The 20129-nt window shown below is 50.7% G+C and overlaps 1 protein-coding gene across 2 annotated transcripts in view; it reads left to right on the top strand.

Moving 5' to 3' along the window:
- Positions 1–12086, top strand: part of mib1 (MIB E3 ubiquitin protein ligase 1) — a 34741-nt gene extending 22655 nt beyond the window's left edge. Inside the window, exons 13-22 of one of the 2 annotated variants that reach the window (XM_067253459.1) lie at positions 2722–2854; positions 5174–5260; positions 6588–6746; positions 7287–7468; positions 7728–7917; positions 8589–8667; positions 8820–8969; positions 10250–10321; positions 10802–10902; positions 11046–12086. In XM_067253459.1, coding sequence (XP_067109560.1) covers positions 2722–2854; positions 5174–5260; positions 6588–6746; positions 7287–7468; positions 7728–7917; positions 8589–8667; positions 8820–8969; positions 10250–10321; positions 10802–10902; positions 11046–11186 — 1294 coding nt within the window. In that variant the 3' untranslated portion in view covers positions 11187–12086. The remainder of the gene's footprint in view (positions 1–2721; positions 2855–5173; positions 5261–6587; positions 6747–7286; positions 7469–7727; positions 7918–8588; positions 8668–8819; positions 8970–10249; positions 10322–10801; positions 10903–11045) is intronic. The other variant, XM_067253460.1, reaches the window with a different exon arrangement.
- Positions 12087–20129: the final 8043 nt, after the last annotated feature.

The raw sequence follows: 20129 nt of genomic DNA, 5'->3' as shown, positions 1-20129 counted from the left end.
GTTCATAACGAACCATTGTTGTGTTTACCCAATTTTACCCAATACAAAAACAAATAAAAATCATTTTCTTTTAACCATTCCAATGTGGGGGGTCTGAGACAGCCCGACAGTTAAAAGAAAATGCTTCACTTTCTTTCTGTATGAGGTAAATTTGTCGCAATACGACGGTGGCTCACAATGACTGATGGGTCAGAATGACCCGAAGATAACACAAGGGTTAACCAATCGGGGGGGGTGGGGGGGGGGGGGAGGGGGGCTGTCAAGATGAAGACAATTCCCGAGGATGCGTTATAGATGATATTGTCATCAGTCGGAGCATTATCACATTTGGTCCGGTCAAAAAGGAGGAAAAACCATCTCCCCAACGTCCTAATGTTTCAGAGTAGTAAGTAAGCTTGAACTGCTGTGGTATAAGTTCTCTGGACAAAATCCCTCTGAAGTGCCCTTTGCGATGAAATATCTCTGCTCTGTGAGAAGACACATTCTGAATGTTAGATTCGGTCGAAGGGCTGCAGTTGCTATCATATCGAAGCAGCTCTATTCTGCATTAAGTGGTTTGAGATGGCTGCAAGCAATGCAGGTGTGTGTGTGCGTGTGCGTGTGTGCGCGTGTGTGTGAGGTGCTGTGAGAGCGGGGGATCAGTGTGCTGCTGCTCTGCTCAACTCGGTACTGCAGTACAGCAGCCTGCCTTACCCCGCTCTCTCTCTCTCTCTACAGTACACTCCTGCCTGTCTCTCTCCCTCTTTTCATTACACTACTGCCCGTCTCTCTGTCTGTACAGTACACTCCTGCCTGTCTCTCTCTCTACAGTACACTCCTGCGTCTCTCTCTCTCTACAGTACATTACTGCCTGTCTCTCTCTCTACAGTACATTACTGCCTGTCTCTCTCTCTACAGTACATTACTGGCTGTCTCTCTCTCTCTCTCTCTACAGGGTGCACTGTGCAGTCCTGTCTCTCCAGCTCTCTTTACCGTACACTCCTGCGTGTCTGTACAGTAGACTGTGCTGATGCTGTCTTTTCTGACCAAAGACAGACAGGGAGAAAGAGAGACTGTGTATCAGGATCCTCCCTGCAGCGAAGCTGCTCTCCAGAGCCTCCCGAGCCCTGGGGTGTGTGTGTGTGTGTGTGTGTGTGTGTGTGTGTGTGTGTGTGTGTGTGTGTGTGTGTGTGTGTGTGTGTGTGTGTGTGTGTGTGTGTGTGTGTGTGTGTGTGTGTGTGTGTGTGTGTGTGTGTGTGTGTGTGTGTGTGTGTGTGTGTGTGTGTGTGTGTGTGTGTGTGTGTGTGTACAACTCGCGTGAGAGGGGTCTCTTCATTGCCTGTTTGTTCTGTGGATGTGTATTACCTTTGTCAGGCAGCCCGTGTATGGGTTGCCTCCCCCCCCCCCCCCCCACATCGCTCTCTCCTGGCTCCTGAGTGAGCACAGTTGTTCAGCCATGTCCACAGCTCCAGCCACTTGGCTGCCTCCTTTTTGTCGCAGTTCAAGGTCCGCCCTGCGCCGTTCTCCAGCGGCGGCCAAGGTTAAGAGTCCCCCTGCAGCCTAGCCAGCCTGCCCTGCTACAGCATCCCAGGGAGCCTTACCTGGCGGGCAGGGGGGCCCTGCAGACCTGGAGACACTCAGGCCTGGGGCGGAGGGTTATTGGATGCATGGGTGGATGGATTTGGGTGGGTTAGTTATGGATGGTGGGTCTGGAGAGCAGAGGTCAGCCAGACTTGTCAGGAGGAGGAGGAGGAGGTCTGGAGTTGCAGCAATCCTCTCCCTCACAAACACTGTTTACTACACACACACACACACACACACACACACACACACACACACACACACACACACACACTCATTCCTCTCCCCACCACACTCTTTTTTTCATTTGTGTTAAACCATATTGTACTAGTAGTCTCCACCTCTCTCCTCTCTCTCTCTCTCTCTCTCTCTCTCTCTCTCTCTCTCTCTCTCTCTCTCTCTCTCTCTCTCTCTGGTATATATGGCCTTCAAATGACCTTCAAACAGAAGCTTCTAGCAGTGCACACCCCTCCCCAAGACAACCCTGTTTAAGCCTACCCATCCATCCAATAGACCCCCCCCCCCTCACACACACACACACATATCCACCCACCCAGAGGAGAGCTTATAGAACTTTGTTAAGTCTTGTGTAATTATCATTTTACCTCCCGGTGATACGGCGGGGGCTTTGGGAATTCTCCCTGGGTGTGTGTGTGTGGGGGGGGGGCCTGTTTCCACTATTTAACTAGGATGTGGTCCAAAGATGTGCTATTCACAAATTACACACACACACGCACACACACACACACACACACAGGATTGCTGGCCCAGCTCTCTGACTGGTGGTGAAAGAGGCTGTGCTGGTGCTAGCCTCCACACACAGACACTTTAGTATTCCTCTCATCTCCATGAGAGAGGGGGGGCGGGGGGGGGGTTATTGTGTTTCGGTACTCCCTGCCTCAGGAGCACTTCTCTGTTGTTTGTCCATGCCACAGCGTGGCTGTTTGAGCTGTGTACAGTGTGTGTGTGTGTGCGCATGGCGTGTGTGTTCACCAGCGGTCAATTGATTGTACCGCCGTGACCTTCCCAGGTCCTGTTGTCATGCACCTGCCGTCACCTTCCGCTCAACTAACTCTGCCTCCCTCTCCCCTCTCCCTCCCCCCTCCCTCCCTCCCCTCTCCCTCCCCCCTCCTCCCTCCCTCCCCCCCATCCTCTCTGCAGTGCCATGAGAGTGCTGCTGTCCAAGTTGCCCAGGCCCTGGATCGTAGATGAGAAGAAGGATGATGGTTACACAGCCCTGCACCTGGCCGCCCTCAACAACCATGTGGAGGTGGCTGAGCTGCTGGTGCACCAGGTAGACACACGCACACACACCTGCACGGGGGGGGGGAAACATGGACACACACACAGGGACGCACACACACACCTGCTCGGACACACACACAGGGAAGGACTCGCTCACACACACAAACACGCACGCACAGACGCACGCATCGACATACACATGCGAGGACGGATACGCGCGCTCACTCACTAGAACAAACACGCACATGCATATCCGCTAGGGGTGGAACGGTACACTGAAGTCACTGTTCGGTTTATACCGCGGTTCAGACATCACGGTTCGGTACGAGTTCGGTATAACGGAGGGAAAAGCAAAACAAACCAGGTTCCTCTACGAGTGAATACGGCGCATTGAAGATGACATGTAAATTCCGATTGCGTCAGTAATTTATTTGGCCCTATTTCTGTATCTAATGGCTGGTTAAGCACTGTAGGGAGAAGTTGAAAAAAAAAATTGTCTCGTTCCAGTGATTGGCACACCTGGGTGATGGCGTCGGATATTTTTTTGTAATTTAGCACCGGCCAGATACGTTAGCATGTTAGATGTATTTCCAGTCACTTACCCCACAACCAGTGACGTGCGGTGATGTCAGGAAAGATGCTAGGCACTTAAATGGGAAAATGTGTCCAAACTTTTGACTGGTAGCCTACAGTACATGAAGAATGTACTGTAGAATGTAAGAACGACAGTAAAAGCACTGCTTCTACAATGTATTTATTTTTTGTATTTGATTATGCGTAACTGCTACATTCGTCATCGTAACGTCTAAACAATTGCAATAACACACATATTGCATATATAAATCACTAGAATAAACTGTAAAAATACAAATACAAGTTTATTAAATAAAATGATTTAATAAAAAAAATTACGTTTGAATTTTGGCAGGGTAGGCAGTGCCTACCTTGCCTACCCAGACTGCACGTCACACACAGTGCTCGTCTTATCCCCCACTCTCTCGCCTGTACTACTGTAACTGAATGGGAAACCGAAGTTTTCCCAATCTTAAAACGGTCGGCGGGTCCTCTATCTCTCACGCCATACTCGTCCTTAGTGCTGCTAGCTAGCCTATCTCTGACTCACGGCGGCACCAATCAGAGCTTCAGATTAGATGTCCCGAAAGAACACGAGTATCTAACAGTAGTTCTGCATTACATTAATTAATTTGCACACAAGTTTTTTTTATTTTTTATATACCGTGTATCCTCCGTGTAATTTCATGCACCGAACCGTGACGCCCGTACCGTACGGTTCGGTACGAATACATGTACCGTTCCACCCCTAATATCCGCACACAAATACACATCCCCACGCTTGCAAAAAAAACATGCACACACACACATTTCCCTCTCCCTCCCTCCCCCACACACATCCATGCATGAACGCCCGGCCACTCATTCTAGCCCACATCCGAGCTGTCGTGTTGAGTCTCCCACCTGACCCCCCCTGGTGCCCATCTCCCAGTGTCAGCCTCCCCCAGCTGGGTGGAACACACACCATTAAGTGGAGGCACACCCCCCCCACTGGCAGCCATGCCCGGGCCCCTGAGCTGAACCTTCCAGCCGGGAAGCATGGCTTCTCTGTTTTACTCCATCCAATATTGGGTCCAGGGGCTCTCCAGGACCCCCCACACACACACACACACACCCTCTGCAGTCCCTCCGTGCTGCAGTAGCTCCGTGTGAGGGGGGGCTAGGTCAGGGAGAGCGCTGCCGCAGCACTGCCAGGGGGCGCTGGTGGTGTCGCCCCGTGTCCTGCTGAGTCGTGGGGCAGCCGCCCTCTCTCTGCATCTCTCTGCATCTCTCTCTCTCTCCATCTCTCTCTCTCTGTCCCTCCCTCTCTCTCTCTCTTCCTCTCTATCTTTCCCTCCATCTCTCTCTCTTCTTCTCTATTTTTCCCTCCATCTCTCTCTCCATCTCTCTCTCTCTCTGTCCCTCTCTCTCTCTTCCTCTCTATCTTTCCCTCCATCTCTCTCTCCATCCATGATCCCTATCCCTCCCATTTCTTTTTCTTTCTCCCTCCATCTCTCACTCTGGCCCTCCCTCCATCTCTCTCTTCCTCCATTTCTCTCTGCCACCATTCTTTCTCTCTCCCTTCACCTCCCCCCCTTCGTACTGGGCCGGCCGCTTCTCAGAGCAGAGTCTCTCAGGTCCCCCAGCAGAGCTGGTTGACTGTCCAGAACAGCGGCAGGCTGTCCCTCTGTCTCTGACACACAGCACTGGGCCTGCCCTGCCCTTCACACACGCCACGCGTCACTGCCATCTGTCGGATGTGGGGAAGGAATTGGGAGTTTATTGACTGTGTGTGTGTGTGTGTTCCCCCTCTCAGGGCAGTGCCAGCCTGGACATCCAGAACGTAAACCAGCAGACAGCTCTGCACCTGGCTGTGGAGCGCCAACACACACAGATAGTCCGGGTCAGTGTCTCTCTCTCTCTCTCTCTGTCTCTTTCTGTCTCCGTCTCCCTCTCTCTGTCTCTGTCTCTCTCTCTCTGCCTCTCTCTGTCTCTGTCTCTCTCTCTCTCTGTCTCTGTCTCTCTCTTCCGCTCTCTCTCCCTCTCTCTCCCTCTCTCTCCCTCTCTCTCTCTCTCTCCCTCTCTCTCCCTCTCTCTCTCTCCCCTCCCTCCCTCCCTCCCTCCCTCCCTCCCTCCCTCCCTCCCTCCCTCCCTCCCTCCCTCCCCCTCCCCCTCCCTCTCTCTCTCTCTCTCTCTCTCTCTCTCTCTCTCTCTCTCTCCCTATCTCCCTATCTCCCTCTATCTCTCCCTCCCTCTCTCTCTCTCTCCCTCCCTCTCTCTCTCTCCCTCCCTCCCTCCCTCCCTCCCTCCCTCCCTCCCTCCCTCCCTCCCTCCCTCCCTCCCTCCCTCCCTCCCTCCCTCCCTCTCTCTCTCCCTCCGTTCCACACTCTCTTCACGCCTAACCCTAATTGAAGATGTTATCGACAGTTTACCTCCCTATCTGTCGGCCCGGTCCTGACTGTGCACAAAGGCGTTGGAGAGCCTCAAAGCGTCCGCTGTTTGATGACGGCCGAGATGATGCGGCAGAAATGAGCCACTCCACTCCCCACTGCCGTAGCGCCAGGCGCTCTGGGAGTCTGGAGTTGACTCGTGTTGTGAACTCCCTCCGTGTTGCTGACGGACTCTAGAGGCCCTCAGAGGGAGTCTGCCCTCGTATGTAACCCTTCTGGTTGTAGGAGTTGACTCCAGGTGTTCCCAGGTCAAGAGCACAAGAGCACTGCCAGTTCAGAGCAGAGAGACCAGGCCTCGCTCATTGTTACTGATAACAAAAGCACGAGTTGAATTGCTGTAATAAACAGATGATTGAAGTGCATTTCTCTGTCAATAACAATAATACGCTCTTAAGCCTCCAACAAATCATTTCTACACCAGCACATCATTTGAGAAAATCTACTTTGACTAATGTTGCCCAGTCAAGAAGGGGCCATCACGTCGCCATCTTGTGGACTAGTTAAGAAGTGCAGCTTTCTCTGTGCCGCAAGAGCACTCTGAAGTGACATTGAGGATGAAATATATGAGTATAGTTCAGATGAAAGCAGTACCATATTAGTCTCCGGTGCTAACCGGTGCTCCAGCTGTTTGTCTTTATGATATGTAGGTGTTAGTCTTTCGTTTGTAAAACGGTCCCTGTGTGTGTGTGTGTGCGGTGTGTGTGTGCGCGGTGTGTGTGTGTGTGTGTGTGCGGTGTGTGTGTGTGTGTGTGTGTGCGCGGTGTGTGTGTGTGTGTCCAGCTGCTGGTGCGAGCGGAGGCCAAGCTGGATGTGCAGGATAAGGACGGGGACACGCCCCTCCACGAGGCCCTGCGCCACCACACGCTGTCCCAGCTCCGGCAGATCCAGGACATGCACGACGTCAGCAAGGTGGAGCCCTGGGAGCCCTCCAAGAACACGGTAACTATGGCAACCCCACCAGCCTCCAGGAACGCCGTAACTATGGCGACCCAGAACCCTCCAGGAACGCTGTAACCGCGGTTGCCCCTAACCCTCCAAGAACACAGTAACTATGGTGATCTCTAACCCTATAAGAACGCTGTATTAATGATGACGCTAACACGAGGTCAGGGTAACTATGGCAACCCTTAAGGACAGGGATAGAGAGAGATAGAGAGAGAGCCTTATAATGGAGACTACATGACAGCAAGGAGAGATGAGAATTTAATGGGAGGTTGGAAGATGGGGCATAAATGTTAATGTGAGACCTGGAGGAACCTTATCTCCTGTGACAAGTCGTTTGATTGGCTGCTAAAGTCTCAGCTGGTAGTACTCTGACCGGAGAGAGGGGCCACCAATCATCACGTCCTCTCACACGCAGAGGAAGTGAGCCATCATTCAGTCCCAGACTGCAGAGGTGTGTGTGAAGGTCTCAGTCCAGGGGGTGGTGTGTGACCAGTCTGTGTGTGTGTGTGTGTGTGTGTGTGTGTTCCTTCACAGTTGATCATGGGTTTAGGCACTCAGGGGGCGGAGAAGAAGAGTGCGGCGTCCATCGCCTGCTTCCTGGCTGCTAACGGTGCTGACCTGACCATCCGCAACAAGAAGGGCCAGTCTCCCCTGGACCTGTGCCCTGACCCCAGCCTCTGCAAGGCCCTGGCCAAGTGCCACAAAGAGAAGACCAGGTACACACACACACACACACACACCATTTCTTCCACACACATACAGAGATCAGCATTTCCCCTAGGTTTCCAGCTTTCTTCATTAACACAGATTTGTGTTAATGCACACACATCTGTTTCACTACACACTCATACACATAGGCCTCTGAATACACACACACACACACACACAAACGTTTGCCTCTGAATACACACACACACACACTTGCCTCTGAACCCACGTGGTCTCCCTCACCCATGTGGTGTCCCCCCCCCCCAGTGGGCAGGTGGGCTCGCGCAGTCCCTCTCTGAACAGCAACCACGAGACCCTGGAGGAGTGCATGGTGTGCTCGGACATGAAGAGAGACACGCTGTTCGGGCCCTGCGGACACATCGCCACCTGCTCCCTCTGCTCGCCACGCGTCAAGAAGTGTCTGATCTGCAAGGACCAGGTCCAGTCTCGGACCAAGGTAGGACAGGACACAGGGCCCGCCTCGGGAGAGACAGAACCAATGAGATTCGCCGTATTACGGGAGGCGTCGCAGTAGGTGTGGGCGGTGTGTTTTTGGAAGTGTGGCCTCCTGACCGCCTTTTTTGCTCTCTCTCTCTTCTCCCCTCGTTCCTCTCCTTTCCTGTCTCTCCACTCTTTCTCTGACTCTCCCCTCTCTTTGTCCCCTCTCTGTCTCTTCATTCTCCACGCTCTCTCCGCGTTCTCTCCCTCCCTCTCTCTCCTTCTCTCTCCCTCTCTCCTTCCCTCTCTCCTTCTCTCCTTCTTTCTCCCTCCCTCTCTCCTTCTCTCTCCCTCCCTCTCTCCTCTCTCCTTCCCTCCCTCTCTCCTTCTCTCCTTCTCTCTCCCCCCCTCTCTCCTTCCATCCCTCTCTCCTCTCTCCTTCTCTCCTTCCCTCCCTCTCTCCTTCTCTCCTTCTCTCTCCCCCCCTCTCTCCTTCCATCCCTCTCTCCTCTCTCCTTCTCTCCTTCCCTCCCTCTCTCCTTCTCTCCTTCTCTCTCCCCCCCTCTCTCCTTCCATCCCTCTCTCCTCTCTCCTTCTCTCCTTCCCTCCCTCTCTCCTTCTCTCCTTCTCTCTCCCTCCTTCTTCCCTCCCTCTCTCCTCTCTCCCCTCTCTCCTCTCTCCTCTCTCCAGATAGAGGAGTGTGTGGTGTGCTCTGACAAAAAGGCCGCCGTCCTCTTCCAGCCCTGTGGTCACATGTGTGCTTGCGAGAGTAAGTATCCTCGGCGCCACACCCGGAGGGTCCTCACCAGTTACCTGACCACCTTCAGAATGTCCCGGAAACGCTCATCGATCGCCTCCACTAACCGTGGCTCCTGTGTTTGTGTGCGTGTTTGTGTGTGTGTGTGTTTCGCCCCGCCACAGATTGTGCCAGCCTCATGAAGAAGTGCGTTCAGTGTCGGGCTGTTGTAGAACGCCGCACTCCCTTTGTTATGTGCTGTGGAGGGAAAGGTATGGAGGATGATCCGGCTGATGATGATGATGATGATGATGATGATGATGATGAGGACCTTAGTGAGTGAATCTTCCACACGTTCCCTTTTAATTCCCTTTTATTCTTTACCCCCCCCCCCCCGCCTCATCACCACTGCTCTCTCTGTTCTTCTCCTTCTTCTTCTCATCCCCCCTTTTTTCTATCGTTTTGAATTGTATTGAAACATGTGCGTGTGTGTGTGTGTGTGTGTGTGTGAGTGCTTCAGCATCTGGTAGTCTCACCGGCGCCAATAGCATTTGTTGTTGTTGTTGTTGTGTTTTTTTTGTGTTTTTTTTTTTTCTTCCGTCAAATGTTTCTCTTCGATCCAGATGCATGGGGCTTAGATAGTCCGTAAATGAAGCAAACTTTCAAATTCAAAGTCCCCAAAGTCCCCTTTCCATCCCGGCAGGCCTCACACTGACTTAAGTGCATGCGCTTGTTGAGATCTGTGTTTATACGACGTCGTCAGAGGTCCAGGTTCTCCTGCGCGTGGTTCTGGGCGTGTGTGTTTGAATATCTGTGTGTTGGGTTGTGTTTCCCATCTGTCCTGTTGTGTTTTAGTTGCACACAATCTTCTCTGCCACCATATGCCCCCCCCCCCCCCCCTCAGCACACTACACCAGCAGCTCCCTGTGTTTTCTTTCTTTTGTATTTTATGTTGAGTTAAAAGGGAAACTGTCGTAAGGTCACCAAATCCTAAAATCATAGATTTTTCCGGATGGGGGGAGAGATAGAGAGAGAGAGATATTCCCCTCCGTGTTGAACGGTCTCTCTGTGTGTGGCCTCGCAACCTCACACACATGTTCTCTCTCACACACACACATAGGGCACGCCTAAATCCAATTTTACAAATGCTAATTCACACCGTCAATGACCCCCACACACACACACACACACACACCGGGGGTAGCAGAAGTGTTTCCTCTCCCCTGGGGAGTGGATGAGCAGGGCTCATCTGTTGAGCTCCTCATCCGACATGTCCTGCACTGAGGCTGGTTAGACTCCTCAACCATGCCCCCCCCCCTAAACACCGTCCACAAACGCCCCGCCCAGTACCAGCCCAAAAACCAACCCAATCCACAGAATTCAGTTATTCTCTACTAGGGCTCTTGCTTTGAGTGTCAGCGAATCACCTTGAACATGACCTCTCTCTCTCTCTGTCTCTCTGTCCCCCCTCTCTCCTTCTCTGCGTAGACTAGACTTTCTCTTTCACCCCTTTTTCTGAGCCTCTCTCTGACCATCTCTCTCCTCTCTCCCCCTGGAGAGGGCCTAGTGAGTAAAGCAGGGGGGCTATAACACTGTGCCTGGTTATTCTATCCAGCAGGTAGCACTAACTCTATGGCAGGGGGCTCACAGGACCTGCTCCAGCCCAACAATCTGGCCCTGAGTTGGTGTAAGTATTCCAGTATCACACTCTCCCCCCAAGTCCTTCTAGTCCGTCCGTCTCCTTCTTCTGTCCCCCCCCCCCCCCCCCCGCAGACACACACACACCTCCACCTGGTGCTATCCCTGACCCCCTCTTTCAGCTTTCAGCCCCCCCCCTTTCCTCCCCAGTGCTACGTGCATACACTTACTTACGCACACTCCAAGGATCAGATCACACACACACACAGGCTCACCGCCATCCAGCCGTGAGTGGACACGGCATCGCAGAGCAGCATGGGGCTGAGGTCCCTCTCCCTCCGTTTCTCTCTCCGTTCCTTCGTCCCTGCCGCTCTTCCGTTTGTCGCCCTCGTCCCCCCCTCTCTCTCTGTCTCTCTCCTCCTCTCTCTCTCTCTCCCCTCCCTCTGGGTTTGTAGTCGCTTCTTTTAACGTCTTCTCCCCCTCCCGCCTGTGTTTGTGTCCCCGCCCCGCCCCCGCGGACCACCCGCAGCCAGCGGTAACATCCCGGCCTTGCAGAGGGACAAGGACAACACCAACGTCAACGCCGACGTGCAGAAGCTCCAGCAGCAGCTCCAGGACATCAAGGAGCAGGTGAGCAGGGAGGTGTGGCTCACACAGGGTTAGGACCCCACGACGCTCATGGCAACGTTTGAAAGTAGTCTGCGAGCCGGCTGAACACCAGGAGATCCTCTGTCTGACCATACCTGTGTGTGTGTGTGTGTGTGTGTACTCAGACGATGTGTCCCGTGTGTCTGGACCGGCTGAAGAACATGATCTTCATGTGTGGCCACGGCACATGCCAGCTATGTGGGGACCGCATGAGCGAGTGTCCCATCTGCCGCAAGGCCATCGAGCGCCGCATCCTCCTCTACTAGACCCCCGGGCCGTCTGTCGGCCGACCCCCCCCCCCCCCCACACACACACACACACACACACACACACACACCCGCACACGCGCACACAAATTCAACACTACAAGAAAACCGACAAATGTAAGACTTCTTCTCAAGCATAACAGTGGGGGCTTCTTTCGAATGAAGACCTGTTACACAAGTGAAACTCTTAAGACAAACCAACAAGAAAGAAAAAGAAGAAGATTGAGGTTCCTCTCAACGTTCTCTTGTCTCAGCTTCGGCCTGTAGCGAAAAGCAGTCCCGGGTGCCCCCAGCCCCCCCACCCCATCAGGAAAGGTGCTTTCTCATCAGATAGTACCCCTCCCTCCCTCTCTCCCTTTTCCTTTCTTCTTCCTCCATCCCCTCTGCCCTCCGTCTCTCCAAGAGCACAAAGCCCACCTCCTGTGATCACTCCATCTGGGCTGGGGCCGTGGACTTGTGACCCTGGATGTGAGGTGTGTGTGTGGGGGGGGGGGGGTGTCAGAGGCACGTCATCCCATCTCCAGGCTCCACTGTGTAACAGGGTTGGGTATGGAAGTTTTGAGGCCAGAGAAGGATCCCCGCGTTTGTCACCATGCTGTGGTCTGCTGGTCATGCACACAGGCTCGCCCCGGGCCGCGACTGCAGCTTCCAGCTCTGCAGCCTGCTCACGGCCTGCTGTCCTGTGTTTGCTCCATTATGCAAGCGCACTAGTATTGCAAACTGATGGACGGAGACGTTGGACACCCGGCGCATCGTAACGTTTCACATCCACACAGTGGGGGACCATCTCCTTTCCCTCTGTTTGGGACGGTCGGCAAGTTGGCTTTGTTCGTCCCCTGGGTGGGACACTAAGGTGGTGGATGTTGTTTTCGGTCGATCTTCATGGTAGGGTGCAACACATGCCTCCCCCCACCCCCCCCCCTCTCTCTCTCCCCCCCCCCCCCTCTCTCTTTCTCCCCCCCCTCTCTCTCTCTCCCCCCCCCACTCTCTCTCTCCCCCCCCCCTCTCTCTTTCTCCCCCCCTCTCTCTCTCTCTCCCCCCCTCTCTCTCTCTCCCCCCCCTCTCTCTCTCTCCCCCCCTCTCTCTTTCTCCCCCCCTCTCTCTCCCCCCCCCCCTCTCTCTCCTCTCGGCAGCACTTCCTAGTAGTCTTTCGGGAGCTCTTTCTCTCTGTGGACTCTGATGCGGAGTGCGCTCTGCTGATGCGGAGTGCGCTCTGCTGACGCGGAGTGCGCTCTGCTGACGCGGAGTGCGCTCTGCTGACGCGGAGTGCGCTCTGCTGACGCGGACTGCGCTCTGCTGACGCGGAGTGCGCTCTGCTGACGGGGAGTGCGCTCTGCTGATGCGGAGTGCGCTCTGCTGACGCGGAGTGCGCTCTGCTGACGCGGAGTGCGCTCTGCTGACGGGGAGTGCGCTCTGCTGATGCGGAGTGCGCTCTGCTGACGCGGAGTGCGCTCTGCTGACGCGGAGTGCGCTCTGCTGACGCGGAGTGCGCTCTGCTGATGGGGAGTGCGCTCTGCTGATGCGGAGTGCGCTCTGCTGATGGGGAGTGCGCTCTGCTGACGGGGAGTGCGCTCTGCTGATGGGGAGTGCGCTCTGCTGACGGGGAGTGCGCTCTGCTGATGGGGAGTGCGCTCTGCTGATGGGGAGTTCGCTCTGCTGACGGGGAGTGCGCTCTGCTGACGGGGAGTGCGCTCTGCTGATGGGGAGTGCGCTCTGCTGATGGGGAGTGCGCTCTGCTGACGGGGAGTGCGCTCTGCTGATGCGGAGTGCGCTCTGCTGATGGGGAGTGCGCTCTGCTGACGGGGAGTGCGCTCTGCTGATGCGGAGTGCGCTCTGCTGATGGGGAGTGCGCTCTGCTGATGCGGAGTGCGCTCTGCTGATGGGGAGTGCGCTCTGCTGATGCGGAGTGCGCTCTGCTGACGGGGAGTGCGCTCTGCTGATGGGGAGTGCGCTCTGCTGATGCGGAGTGCGCTCTGCTGGGACAGTTGAACCCCACCGCAGCTCTCTGATGAGGCAGCCTACTGTTATAGCAGTCCCATCGTTGCCTGGAAGAACGTCACCTGTACCTTCAGTTGACGGGACTCTCCACCGTCGAGTAACGGCACACTTTTTAGTATTGCAACGCCCTGTAAGGAGCTGTTACTGGATGCAAGACAAAGACTGGTTCAGCCAAGCAGCTACTGTACTCCCTGAACAGCATGAGGTTGACCACAGAATGAATTGTCGTGGGAGTTTGAAAAGAAATGTCAGTATCAGTGTCAGCTTGGTGTCCAGCTGTTGTCCCGAGGCTGTTCCACAGGTGCTGTTGGTCCCTCACAGACCTACCATCCAGTAAGCATCGCTAATTACCATTGATTACTCTGTGCCATTGCTTCCAAAAATATTTACTCGTTAAAAGACGTGTTTTGGGACCTTAAACCTTGTATTACTTTGTATTTTCTTTGAATAAATCTAAATTTATGGAGCTAGATTGTACAATCTAATAGAAAGCAAAAAAAACTACATTTGTAGAGAGTAAATTATTTTTTATTGCTGCCCCAAAATAAATAGGATTTATAGGTATGTCTGCCTTCCTTCACTGTAGCCTCCCGACCAGGGGCATTTTGTTTGGATATTAATGTTGAGGTTGGTCTTTTTCTTGTTAGCTCACTGGCTATCACTATTAGAAGCATTTTCCTCTTTTTTTTTATCAGAAATTGAACTAGGTCTTGGCACGCCCAACACGTTTCTGAGCCGGTTGTATAATGGGAATAGGGAGACATTTCTCTTCTTTTTGTCAAGAAGTGTTCACATATCATCCTAGCAGTGTTTTAAGGTGATGAAGTGGTGGCTTTGAGATCAGTCACACAGTGCTTGCCTTGTGGCAAACAGCCACATCACCTCTGTGACTGAAGAAACCACTGTGTCTCCAGTCCCCCCCCCCCAGCAGCAAGAACATGAAATTCTGAGGACAGAAAGTAGAAAATATACTTTTAAAAAACAGTCTTTGTTCTTCTCACCGTACATGTTAACATTTTAAGCTAGAAGCTCTAATATGCTTTATGGTAGTATCGTCTTGTTACAGTTGTTATAAAGGCCGATTTTGTACCTTATTTTCAATACTTAAAACTGTCCAGATTGAAAAGGTTTGTGTAGTATTCTTTCCTTTTTTTGGCATGAATGTTTGATGTATGCAGTACGTACAACATGTATCATAAAAGTTGATCACTCTGTATTGCTAATAAGTGCTTTTAAAACAAACATATAGCTGAAATAAAGTTCACTGAACCTGGGATATCTAGACTGAGTCCTTGTCCTCTTACTTTCTTACCTGGTTATTTAACTGGAGAGAGAGTGTGTGGTGCCCTTCATACACTTTGAATACTGCCTGTGTTTCAGTGGGGGGTTGATACTATAAGACATGATAAATTGGCGTTTTGTTGCCCTTTTCCTGCTGTGTAGCATCTTTCTGACTAATGGGCGGGGGGGTGGGGGGGGCGACATGTGGAGCAATTACAAAAGCAATCCTCTCGATGATGACTCGACACCTCCGTGTGAGGAGTCAGCTATGCTAATCAGAGGCATGCTAATGCTAACGCTCCTCGCCCATATGGGAGCGATGCCTCTGCCCACAGCAGGCGACGTGACAGCATGGGTACATCCAGCAACCCCATCCCTCCCCCACCCCTCCTCCATCTCCCCAGCCTCCCAGACAATCATAACCCAGGGGCCCGTTGACGTTCTGGCTGGCTGGCCCGGCCCATTCATAACCTGAGCATCTGCGGGCTTCACTCACACACTGCAGCTTCTGATAATATAGCATTTATCAAGCTGTCAGATGCCGGGCCTGGGAATGAAGCCTTCAGTGTCATGTTTACACGCTCCACTGCTGCCGGTCCTGTCTGTCAGGTCCACCTTCAGCACGGTAGGATCACTTTTATGCTCCCTAGACGCTATCCTGACACACAGCACTGGTCCAAATACTTGACAATAAAGTATAGGACAGCCCTCCCAAACACTTGTGTTTCTACTGATAATGTCTTTGGTATTTTCCCCTCCTCCCCAACATTCCTTCAAATGCTTTTGAAATGCAAGGACATAAACGCTGCTAAGGAGCAGGGAGCGAGGAGGTACGAGACGATGGGAAAAGTTGTCATAATAACGTGTGTGCTGAAGACAAACGGTCCGGGTTCTTTGTTCAGCGTTGGTCTGGTGAGTCGTAGAGACTCTGGGCCTGATCCAGTGGAAGGTATGGGTGATCTGCAGATAGGCCCCCCTCGTCCATCACGCTGCCTGTCTGGAGCCCTGCTGACGGGGGTTCTGGAGACAGTGCTATCTCCCCCCGCCTGCCGGGGAGTCCTGGGGGCGGGGGGTGGGGGGGGGAGCTGAGGCCTGAGTTGGGGCAGAGGGCTGCATGGAGGCTTGGGCTGAGGATGGGTCTCAGGCAGAAGCCAGGGGGCTAGGGGGAGGCTAGGGTTGGGGGAGCCTGTGTCTGAGGAGAGGGCAGCAGGGTTCATTAACCACCCCCCCTCCCTCACGGGGGAAAGCTAAGCCAGCAGGTCATATGCTGGGTGTGAGTGACGGCAGCACGGCAGCGCTGGCCTGACTGGGAGGCTGGATGGAGACGAACGTTTCACCAGGGGGGCCGCAGCACGGGGAGGGTAATGACTTTGACCCCCCCCCCCCCCCCAACACACACACACACACGAACCTCTTCCCACCGCCCCCTGCTCTGTGATTAGTGAGGGAGATCAGAGCACCATCATAACCATCTGCTCACACAGTGAGCAAACTCGGAGGGAGTGCTCCCCAGCCCTCCTCTGGCATGCCCTGCGGCTGTGGTTCGAAAAGGCAGCTACGGAGTCTAAAGTGGGCCATACGCTTTCACGAGGCTCAGTCAGGAGCTCTGATTTCAATATCTCTACCTACTAGCATTTCCCTTTTCAGAAACTGCAGTTTCTTCTATTTCTTTTCTTCTGTTGTTTTGACTTTTGAAGTGACCGTCCTGGGATGTGAACAGTTGGTGCAACTTTGGAAACCCATCACAAGGTGGCAGTATACCCAATGGCCAGGTTGTCTCACCAGGCGACATGATTGTTTTTTCTCAAATTCTGCAATTCTGCCCTGCAATAAATCTATGAAGAGCAAAACCACAGCTCAAAAGTCAGCTGGCCAGGTCAGCTGGCTACATAACCTTTGCTGATGGTGAAATATTCATGGCTTGTTTTTTTCTCAGCATTTTCTACAAAGCTTCATTAAAAACAGTCATTTTTTCCCCCTTCGATTCAGCCTTCCCTGTTGGAAGAATTGACACCTCTACTTTGGATGTTGGGTCACGTCCCCCAGATAAGAAAAAGGTCATGTATTTTCATAACTGTTTATGCGTGTGTTTGTTTCACTCAGGTCTGCTGTGTTGGAGGCATTGATCCCTCTCAGTCTGAAGGTCTTCTCACATGTCAGCTAGTACAGAGGTAGAGCCCGATTTATGGCAGCTCTTTATGACTGGCCTGGGCAAAGTGCACCGTGGCTGCCTGGCCTGGGGACTTCTTTGCCTGGTACCTAGGTACCTGACCGGAGACTGTGTGTGAGAGTGCGTGCTTGGGTTGCACGAGTGTGTATGTGAGTTATGTACATGCGTGCATATGTGTGTGTGGTGTGTTTGTGTGCTTCACCTCCACAGTAAAGTCATAAAATGCTATATTCTCCCTCAGACCCCACCTCTATACATTAAGGCCTATGACACACTGATTGCTTTATTGATATTGATCAGGGCAAAGTGTCAGCCCTCACTCCCTATTTAAACCGGTGTGGAAACTACATATGGAGACAAACAAGACCATTCTGCCTGGGATACCCATGTGTTGCACAAATGAAAACCTACACATTTTACTGCCCCTACTGTAGCTTAATGCATGGACTTCTTAATGACTTGACTCAAGAACTTATAGACCAACTATAGGGTCTCTAGGTTATTGAATGGAATTGTTTATTTACAATTGATAACATGTTATTGTTTGTTAAAACATTGTTATATTATACAGTGTTTATTATTGGTTGGTTGTTATAATTTTTTGTGGAATAGGAAATCATAAATGTGAGTAAATTAAGGGATTTTACAAGCATCTTATTTTCTCCCCATATGTGTAACAGTTGCAATATATATTTTTACTTCATTTAATTTACTATATCTATGGATACTCTTTTTCTAGTTTAGGTTATTCTTTTTATTCCTTATTGTCATCATGGATATAGACAACAAAACTGTGTGCTGCTCGTTGTGTTTTCCATGGGGAGTCATGGGGCATTAACAGGATAACTGTGTGTGCTGAAATGGAAGATCCTCAGACATAATCAGATGTAACCAGGCGCTATTCAGAACTGACCCCACAGAATATCAGTGACCTTTGACCTATTGATGCCAGGAGGGCTGTGGTCCACTCGGCACCAAGCTTATCACCTGAGCATGATTAAAGCTAGAAGGCTGGAGCCTGTGGGACTCATTTACAGTGCAAATGTTATCGTTCAGATGACACTTTAAACAGTCTTTATCAATATATAGTCATTCAAGGTTTATGAGCTTTGATAAAATGCCACTAGCTAAGCAAGGTCATTACAATTTGCGGCCGTACTGTTTTTATAATGCAAATTGTAGATTTCATGCTTAACAGAAATAAAAACAAACACTCAATGAAAAAGAAGGATGGGGTGGCCTCTGAGTAGGACACAGATTGGAGGACCAGCGATAGGGCAAACTACAGTGTGCCTTTGGCAGAACCTTATCATTCTATTATCTTTAAAACAGTGGGTTATCATAATTGCTTACTTAATAATTCTATAAAACTGTGGAAGTGCAACCTTTGCCTGGGTAGTAAAGTCCCAAGTGCTTTTGGTGTTAAGTTTGAAGAGACTTCTTAGTGCTGCAGTAAATTCTATTAGAAAAACAATTTTTCACTTTGGAGCTACAATGTAATTATTTTGTTTAGGGTCATTGAAGAAATTGCAATTTGCTTATAAAGTTCATGCAATAAACAAAATGTATTATATTTAATTTAAAGAGACATTGGAACTTCCCTTTATGAAAAGGATTCATGTTTTTTTTATTTTAAATTCTTTATTAAAAAAATATTCTTTTTTAATATCTATTACTTTATTAAATAAATGACAGGCATGGAATTTACCTGATATTTAAGGCACCTCCACCTATAAATTATCCTAAATTACTACAGTAAATGTTAATATGTACAGCACTGTACAAAAGTACAGTGCTGCACCAGTATAAAAGTGCAAGGTTGAGAGGTTGTTTAGTCTTTTAATTTAATTATGTCTTAAAGCATTTTTGCTTTGCTTCAAAAACATTACATTAAAAAATACTTTGGCACAGTACTGTATATTTTTTATCTAACAAAACATTTAACAAAAACTACTGGCATAGTAGTACCATTACAAAAAATATGGGAACAATTGCATATTTCTTTCCCTAATACAATAAAATAAATAAAACACAAATATGCAGCCATGCTCTCACAAGACCAATATTAGCCTGTTGCGCCAGAACAGGGAATAGTAGCCTTCCCACACACCTGTGCTCTATCTCCACAGCCCAAGTTAGGTCCACATGTAGAACAATAGACTAGACGTGCTTAATCAAGAAGTGCCAACCGCCACACGTAACTGTCAAACCAACAATCAACATATCAAATACATAATGTAGAACCTTCAGGCAATGAGAGAGAGATTTCTCCACAGTTATTTTCTTTACTTTAAACAAACTTAGAATGTACTGGTAGGTAGTTTGATTGTCCGTTTGTTTCCATATGCTCTATAGTGAAGTTTAAGATGGGAAGGACTAAAAAGGCCCTTTTGTGTTTTTAGCAAAAACCTAAATCCATAATTCAGCAAGAGGCAGTGGAGAAAGCATGTGCTACAAAGACATGTTCTGTGGGGGGCAAAGCAAGAGTGCATCTGGCAGGTGCTCCCCTCCACCACACAGTAACCTTGAAGGGAGTAGACTGGAATGCTACAGCACTATCTGAGCAGAGAAATACTGACTGCAAAGGGTTTTTTGTTGAGAGAGAGAGAGAGAGAGAGAGACAGCAAGCAAAAAATCAATATTCCAGAGTCCAGCAGAGAAGACTTTTTTCCAATCGGGCCGATGTTAGAAGCAGCAGAGAGTGACCCCTGGAAAAAGAAAGTTAATGTTTAACTTCTTTATCTCTCTTTTACAGCCAAGGGTTGTACCCCAAATCAATACATGATGCACAAATATCCCAGAGCTCGGGGTTCTAGTCAGCAAGTGGTAACAAGGGCCTGAGATTCCTCCACCTGGAGAAAAAAAAAAACCCTGCTCTTTAAAATATGGTTAGCTGCCGTTGCTACATGCAGATGGTGCAAGGTCAAAGAGGGAAGCTGGCAGGCAGAGGACGCAGAAAGCCTTCAAACAACCTTCTGTAGATCTGAGTCATAATAGAGTCATTGTTGGACAATGAAGAGGTCACATTCAACCAATGTGGAGGTTTTTCGCTGAAAATGAAATAGTTTGAGTTAATAAGGAAACTTGTTGGCTTAGAATCCTACTCTGTTGCTTGTGGGCCTCACACTGGACAGCTCAGAGCATTTTGATTAGAACCACAGTAGCCTTCCGAGTTAAACTTGACTAAAACGCATGTAAACATGGTTGGATGAAGCTAAGGTCTTGCCCCATGGCCTGGGAATATGGCATCTGGGTACAGCGGAACAACACCATGGTCTAGATAACACATGAAAGACCTGCATGTGTCCATACAGATTTTTCCACCCTTGTGAGGTCGTCTGACACTGGCTAAATGTTCTGGGGTGTAGTGTGAGGGGGGTGCTGAGGGGGAAAGGGGGCAGCACAGAGTGTAAGTTTGGTATCTCTCTTTCTCACTGGTCTACCCCCAGCTGTTTTCAGATGGGAGCTAATCCAAGGTATCTGTCAGTGTCTGA

Source organism: Osmerus mordax, chromosome 16 (assembly GCF_038355195.1).
Source record: "Osmerus mordax isolate fOsmMor3 chromosome 16, fOsmMor3.pri, whole genome shotgun sequence".
In the NCBI taxonomy this organism is placed as follows: domain Eukaryota; kingdom Metazoa; phylum Chordata; class Actinopteri; order Osmeriformes; family Osmeridae; genus Osmerus; species Osmerus mordax.
This window is presented reverse-complemented; position numbering and strand designations above follow the sequence as displayed.